The sequence below is a fragment of the Mercenaria mercenaria genome, chromosome 17 (genome assembly GCF_021730395.1).
Source record: "Mercenaria mercenaria strain notata chromosome 17, MADL_Memer_1, whole genome shotgun sequence".
Classification (NCBI taxonomy): domain Eukaryota; kingdom Metazoa; phylum Mollusca; class Bivalvia; order Venerida; family Veneridae; genus Mercenaria; species Mercenaria mercenaria.
Window position 1 is genome coordinate 22353583 of NC_069377.1, and position 8738 is coordinate 22362320.

The 8738-nt window shown below is 34.3% G+C and overlaps 1 protein-coding gene across 1 annotated transcript; it reads left to right on the forward strand.

Annotated features, from left to right (window-relative positions):
- Positions 1-2861: 2861 nt before the first annotated feature.
- LOC128550128 (uncharacterized) lies at positions 2862-8353 on the forward strand. Its single transcript, XM_053528454.1, has 5 exons — positions 2862-3163; positions 3510-3595; positions 3979-4081; positions 7472-7599; positions 8221-8353. Exons 1-5 carry the CDS (start codon positions 3049-3051, stop codon positions 8257-8259), a joined length of 471 nt encoding a protein of 156 aa, XP_053384429.1. The 5' UTR covers positions 2862-3048; the 3' UTR covers positions 8260-8353.
- The last annotated feature ends 385 nt before the right edge of the window (positions 8354-8738 follow it).

The window sequence follows — 8738 nt, forward strand, 5'->3', positions numbered from 1 at the left end:
GCTTAGTTTTTCCATTTAGACACAATTTGAAATTATTGAAGCTTTCAATGGAGCCTCAAGGTATCTTGATGATATTTAAATATGGACAACCAACATTTTTCAGAAATGGTTAAATATATTTACCCTAAAGAGTTACAGCTTAACAAGGCTAATACTTCAGATTTCGAAGCGTCATTTCTGGATTTAAATTTAAGAATTGTGAATAAAAATTTAGAAACGAAAATATATGATAAAAGGGACGTTTTTAATTTTGAAATTGTCAACTTTCCCCATCTTCGAGCAACATCATACGGTGTCTATATTTCACAGCTTATTCGTTTTGCAAGAGCTTGCTCAAAGATTGATGATTTTAATGACAAAAATCTTCACATCACCAAGAAATTATTACAACAGCCAGAGGGTTATCGTTATCATAAGCTACGGAAAGCTTTTAGTAAATTTTACTACAGATCGTCGGAACTGTTAGAAAAATACAATACGATTCTTAAAACACTTTTAATACTTGGACTTACACACCCGGAATACTATAGAGATGTAGTTTATAAAATTCGGAAAATTAAACATACCCCTTATTTTAATCAAATATTTGTAAAAATACATAAGCTGGGACTCTCCTACTATCTCAGTGGATTACCAAACACAGCTTTTCAATGCTCAGCCTATATTTGGTATTTCCTATAGAATTGCACTACCTTTAAAGTAAAATTCCTATGCGCTGACCCTATTACTCGACACTTGGTTAAAATTCTGCATCTTAATCAATATATCAAAGCGTATGCAGCCTTTGATTTTATCAATCTTTAACACAATTACGAGTAATTCTTAATTTACTTTAATTCAAACGTTGCCAATAATATTTAAGGGAACTGTTTCAACAGCATAATAAGCAAATCTTAAACGGGAGAAATATAAGCATAAACAATTAATTATAGATGTTAAGTGCTCCCCCGCACGCACCCCACCCCCACCCTCACACACACACGTGCGCGCCAGATAGGAAATGCTGCCTCGATGTCGGAATGACCTAAAACTTTTAATTACTGTCTCGGAGAGAAGCTGATAGTGGCCATAACATGTAGGACCTGTTACCTGCATATTTTCGACTCAGAGTTCTGTCGAAGGAATTCCTCTAATATTATAAAACTACAAACGCCTTTAAGTTCTTAGCTTGAGCAGATCGGGCAAAGTTTAAGGAATTGTTTTAAAAGATCTGGTTACATACTACTACATGCTGTATTTCGTTACCTGATTATTCAAATGAAAACGCGGTCTCTTTCCATTCATAAGTTAATTCATAACAAATGAAACGTGGTAAAATATTTATGGCCGGTAAATCAAATACACTTTTACAATAAAGATTAGATACGACTGTAACAAAACAGTAATGTATGAAGTTTAACTACCAGAAGGAGTATTGAACTTAATTTACTTGCACGATATGGGTCAAAGTGTATCATTTTGTCGCATGAATCTCAAAATCTAATTCAATATGTAAATTTGCTTTCTGAGGGATGTTTCGTGCGTTGTCTCAATACATATTTGCTCCTTTTTTCCTTTGTCGCCTGCCCGCGCCTGTCGACCGTCAAGCCTTAGCTTGTCCACTCTTCATCTCCTAATTTAAATTCTAACCACATTTCAAAGAAAGTTCATAGGAATGGATAATATTAAGCCTAGTTGTGCATATCCTCCGCACATTTTTACGGATTGATTATCCAGATACATTACATTTTAGTTATCCCCAGATTCACTGCTACAAATGCACGTTCAATTTATTGTAATGAAACATCAACCTGTCAGAGTTAAACAAGGTTTTGATAATTATATGGGAATCTACGCAAAATTCTCTTTGTGTTTATTACGATTTTTGTGCTAAGTGGACACAAAACGCCTGCGTAGTGGTTAATTATGAACGCATAGAATTTGCATCCAATTAAAAAAAACTTAAAAGACCGTTCAACAGAATGAGAACTTTAAAAGTAGAGACTTAATCATTTGTTTTGAGTTTTCACTTTGGCTTTGAAGTTGGATATTGGACAATTAGCTGAAGAAATATAAGTGCATTAAGTGTCGACAGTTTTAGCATCATCTATTTTCCCGTGGATTATTGAAAAAATACATTGAAATATTTTATCTGCTGATTTTACAATAAAAATAATACATTGTATTTATACGTGTTTTACACTGATAGAGAAATACAATTAAACGCAGAAAATATTAAGCATAAGTAATGGGAAATTCTTTCTTTTCACAATTATAATAATAGTATTTAATTGTTTATTTTACAACATGTAAAGACATATGGTTGTATTTTCTATATTATTATATTATTTCGATAGCTTGGCTTCTTATCTCGATCGCTAGACATATTATCTCGAGTGCCCAATACTTTATTTTGATCGCACATCTTATTTCGAGCACTCTAACTCGCATTACAACGCACACTGTCCATGACCAACTTCGGGAGAAATGCAAGCTTGTTTTCATAAGTCTACTACATAATATACGTATACGGTCTGACCTTTGGAATAATCTGGTTTTGGGGTCATAAGTTTCATGGGAAGGAGTATGCATTAGCAGCGTATTCCTTCAAATTACGTCAAATTTTACTCAGTGGGGTCAAAGTAATTGTATTTCATTCAACAAAAAATTAAAGTTATTCTGCTTTTATTGTCAACATACGCGGTGTACATTAAATTCAGTTTTGAATCATTGGAGTTAAATTAATTGCCTTAAATGTTGAAAACTTAACAACGAGTTACAAGGAGACAATTTATCGTTATTCATTTGGAATATCTATTGGAAAAAATAAACAACACCATAACATTTGCTTAAATAGGCGGAGAAAATACTGAACATGTCATATTCATTTAACAGCAATACATGCTCCTAAAACTGTGATTAAATCACGTTAGGCTCTGAGGTCAATATTTAATGGTATCTGTACCAAAGCGTAACTTACAAACATGACATGTACTTTTAGCTAGAACGGTCATTTGAACTGTCAGGGAAAGTAATTTGTAAGTATTGTTTCTCTTGTTCTTTTTACAGATGTCCCGATCAGTGTGTTTCGCGTTGCTGGTCCTAGCCGGCATTATACCTTCCGACTCTGCATGCTCGTGCTTATTCCAAACAATTCAGCAAATATTCTGCAAGGCCGATTTTGGTACGAATACGTTTGTTTTTGAACAGTTAGTCGGGAGTAAATATTCACAGAGTTTTTATCTTTAATTTTCACTTTTTTAATAATTATATTCTTATATGTTAAGGAAATGACAGCTGTTATACTTTCTGGACCATTTGGATCGAGATGTTAATACACTGTTATTTTGTAAAATAGTTCCGCTTAAGCCGGCTGCACATTTAACAGAAACAACAAACTCAACTAAGCCTGCCATATTTTTGCTTCCAAAGGGTCTTATCATGGATTTTATATATAATATTATTGTTTTAAACATTATCTTACAAATACAATATACAATGTAGATAACATATACAGTATGTGTTTTTAGCTGGCGCGTTTAGGATCGAGGACAACGGACCAGTTATAGACGGTACCAGAGTGTATGAAGTGGAGATGCTTGCCATGTATAGAACTGTAAGATATTTTACTATTAATACTTTATCAGCAGCAACTTAATGGTAAATGTGGTATCCTGGGATAGCCTAGTTGTCCAAACGATCTTCTTATCTGTACTTTTGAACGTACTTGACGTTGTTTACCACGCAAAAAGAATCGCACTATTTTGTTAGAATTTAAGTCTTTTTAAACAGAGAAAATATCATAATATTTATTATCAATAGTTTGGTTGTTACAAATATTTTTCCTTTGCGGTCCGTCGTTTTACCCGAGGGGATACCGCTGTAGCTTTCCTTTGTACAAGTGTTTGTATTAACGTTATATAATTATTGTACATATAGCGTAAGAGAATTCGCTCACGTTATTGTACAGTGCTGTTCATATTAAAGTTTATTTTACAGGTTTCAGTAAAACATCTGGATACAGAGAAGTTATATGCCCCCACTGCTATTGGGGGTGGGTGTGGAGTTATTTTCAGACCAGATGCATACTATATTGTCTCCGGTAAACATTTTCAAACATCTAAATAGAGTGTATGTGTTTTGCTTTAGCATCTTTTTGCAACAGTTGTTTAGCATGAAGCAGTGAACACAATCTGACTTAAGTCCTTGATCTTCTAAACAAAGATCTGAGAATGACCAATTCACATTCATCTTTCTGTATATTTGGAGTTCCGAAATTGCTATTTTTATTTTCGCAAGACTATTTTTATTTGAATCAATCAGACGACTCGTTTCAACAAGCATTAGGCTGAACCATCAAAATAGCGCCGAATTTCAAAGGGTGAGAAAAATGTGTAGTAAGTCCGGGGCTCAAACCCGCGCTTACAGGGCGAGTGCCCTACCGACTGACATATGATTTCTCTCAAAAAATGACGGTGTAGTCGCGTTGTGGTTGTCATAAGAATTGTAAATATGAAAAACCCAGAATATTTATAGATTATTTAAACTTCTTCTTTCACATATAAAATGTTGTAAGTAAGGCTCTGATTGGCTAGCGGAAGGGTAGTCAGAACGAGGCTATCAATAGTACGTCCTAAGATCCTAAGCGTAGCGTAACTTGAGATGTATTTTAGTCAGATTGCAGTGAACACAATATCTAACTTTATAGTGCTGCCTCGCTTGAATATCATGCCTTAGTCACGTGACATGACACCCACCTAGTCACATACTGAGACTAGGCAGACAAGTCCTAGAATTATCCTCCTGAGCGCCAAGCAATGAAACTACTAGTACAATGTTTACGTCTATTGTTTGACACGTCCAGGGAGCGAACCCACGACCTCACGCACTCGAAGCGTCCTTCCTGTAACACTTTTACGCATAGTAGATTTTAAGAAATACCTTAGTACAGATGACCAATGTACGATTTCAACGAGTTGGGATTTACATATGCGTCTGAAGAAGGCTCAAGGTCTACACACGGTCAAAAAATAAAGCCAATTTACTCAATGTTGTGTCCTTTCTACCGTTTGTTATGCATTGAGGGATTTGAAAATAACTTTGAACGAATGAATAGTGAAATGTACTACTCGTACGAATGATTGAACTTCAAAAATCATAGTTAAACTAAGTATCGTAATCACACACGTCATTTGTCTTGTGATTCTTTTAGTATAGTTGTAATATATTATTTGTCCATTCTTAAAAATCAAACATCTTTTCTTTAGTCTGAAATTGCATCACTAAGTATGTGTAAAGGATTTCACAAACGGTCGGTTTAAAACTATGACATGCCGTTACCAATATAAGATACCAAGGTCAATGTAGACGAAATATAAGTCTAACTTTAAGTATTGACTTTATTCAATTAAATAATACATTCACTCTGCTGGATTGTTAATTTAAATTTAAAGATAAATCCTCACTCAAATATTTCAGTTAGGTTTGTTCGCGTGATCAAAGGACATTTGATTGTGAGGTCATTTGATACAGGTTTGCTAAAGAAGGTGGTTGTACCGATTGCAGAGGGCAGTTAACCGGAACCATCGAGAAAAGCTGATAAATTGCAACAAAATACATTCAATAAAAGTCATAAAACGAAATATTTGAGACGGCGACGGAAATTTGTAGTAACTGAAGTATAACTAACAGTTTGTTAAACATTGAAGAGTTATCGGACTTATTTGTACATTTCTTTCTCTCATGTTAGAAAATTTTTTGGATACAATGTAATACTTTTCGTATTTGCTGTGAAAAGTATTTGCTTAATTTGTACATTTATATGATTATTTGTAATGTTTTGAAGTGTCTAATTCAAATTATAATTATTTTGTTGACACATCGTTACGTTATATACGTTACTCTCTGATAGTTTTGTGGTTACATATGCGTCTGAGGCAATTTATTGTACGTTACTTTTTGATAGTTTTGTGGTTACAAATGGAATGCTCTACGTCAGGGAAAATATTTATACGTTGCTCCCTGATAGTTTTATGATTACATATGCAATGCTCTACGTCTGAGGCAATGTATTATACGTTACTCTTTGATAGTTTTGTGGTTACATATGCAGTACTCTACGTGTCTTTGACCATGATCTACGTCGGAGATTATGTGTATAGCCAGGGTTCTGCGTGGCCAATATGTTAAGGTTGCTGACTTCTGAGAGTTTTGTGGTTACATATGCAATGCTCTACGTCTGAGACAATTTCTTGTACGTTACCCTCCGTGTCAGACACTTTATTATACGTTACTCTCTGATATGTTTGTGATTACATATGCAATGCTCTATGTCTGGGGCAATTTATTATAGTATTACGTTAATCTCTGATAGTTTTGTGATTACACATGCAATGCTCTTTGTCTCAGACAAGTTATTACACGTTACTCTCTGATAGTTTTTTGATTAAATATGCAGTGCACTACGTGTCAGACAATTTATTATACGTTACTCTTTGATCATGATCTACGTCGGATATAATGTGTATATCCAGGGTTCTCCATGGCCGATATGTTAAGTTTGCTGACGACGAATCCCTTGCATATGCAATGCTCTATGTCTCAGACAATATCATATTTATTATACTTTTTTCTTTGATTGTTTTGAGACTATATGTGTAATGCCCTGCGTCTGAGGCAATTTATAATACGTTACTCTCTGATAGTTTTGTGATTACATATGCAATGCTCTACGTCTGAGGCAATGTATTATATGTTACTCTCTTATAGTTTTGCGATTACATATGCAATACTCTACGTGTCAGACAATTTATTCTACGTTACACTCTGAGAGTTTTGTGGTTACATATGCAATGCTCCACCTCTGAGGCAATTTATCATACGTTACTCTCTGGTAGTTTTTTGATTGCATATGCAAATCTCTACGTGTCAGACAATTTATTATACGTTACTCTTTGACCATGATCTATGTCGGAGATTATGTGTATATTCAGGGTTCTCCGTGGCCGATATGTTAAGGTTGCTGCGTTCGAAACACTTGCCGTTTACCGATGTGGATGTAAGCCCCGCTGGGGGCATTGATTGCTTTATAGGAGGAAGCCATTCAGCTGGCTAGCGGAAGTTCAGTGGTTCTAATTAGGCGCCCACTTGTGATAAAAAAATCTTGAAAGGTGCCATATGACCTGTTATTGTGTCTGTAGTCAACAATGATAAACAAAACAATGTGTTAATCCTTGTAACAATGTTTTCACAACAACAGTTTACTACAAAGTTTTAATTTATTATAAAATCAAAAACATCAATTTTCGGATTTGAAAAATATGTGCCTTATATCCGAACCCTTTCTATCCTCGAGTTATATCGAATATTTAGAACGTGGCTTTTCCTATTGAGTCTTTGTGTTTTACTTCATGTCCAATAATACATTATAACGTATATAACAATAATAAATACTCAGCTTAAGATTTGTTTTCAATTGTTCGAAATGTTTCAGGATATTACTATCAAAACCCTGGTCAGCTCACACAAATGAGAACCAGCAGATGTTCTCTTAAGATATTTTGGCCTCATCACCCGGTGCCTATTTATGTTCCTCCTGATTGTGACACAACAGAGTTAGAGGTAATAAACGTAATTATTACATACTTTAGCTAGATCAAAAAATATATACCCATACTCCCATACTATGTAGATCTGTGACGCCATAACACGATGTCACAATGCACACGTAAAGCTAAGGAATAAGATTATCTACTCTGCAGACAAATGTATCTTCCCTTGCTAGGTAGACGAAATAATGATAAAACATTCAAATCAATGCAGGTTATTTTGAAGTTCGTAGCTGAAGGTTACTGTCTTAAAAGACAATAGGAATTTTTTGTATGTTTGTTTCTCACTCAGCCTATCTATATTATTCTTTTGTTTCTACATATACTTTGAAGTTTTCCGTTTAAGTACTTGTAACATAATTACTGCATACTGTAACGAAAGGTTACCGGAGAGACCTTAGTTACATTGAGAGCAAAATGAAATGATGTACAATAATATTATTGTTAGCATCTACTACTGTGTCATCGATTTCCTGATATAACCTATAACTGATTTGTAAAATTTTTGTAAAATACAAAGACAAAATCACCGAGAAAGACAAAACATATAGGCCGACTTTATACAAGAATATAAAATTCAATATAATTTACAAGAAAACTGACAGATTTTGTTTATTTTTTGCATCTGTTTCAGATCAAGTCGGACCGGCCGATTGTATTCCAAGTAAAATGATTTTACTAGAGATTGACACAGCTATTGATGAGAGCAAAGCGGAAAAGACTGAGTAGGGCAAAAATTAAACAACTTGCATTTAATTATAATTTATGGCAAATAAAGTAAATTATGTTATATTTACTACTGTTGGGCGACCTTTGTGGTTTCCACTTGTTCTATTATATTCCGTATTGAAACATTACATATGCACGTGTACGGGTTAAGGTCTTGACACAAGGAATACTGCACCATACATATAAAGCGTTTAACAAAAGTAAAAGGTAAGATTAGATTCAATGGAGGCATTGAGCACAGCTACACAGCTACCAATCACCGAATAGAAACTGTAATGGAAACACATAGAAGATGGGAATCAACAAGTACATTTTGATTGTATTTATGAAAAATATAAAACAATTTGAAATGGGATAAAAAAAGATAAGAAAATGGGTAAGTAAAAGGCGCGGGTACATAAAAGGTGGGAAGTGGAGGGAAGT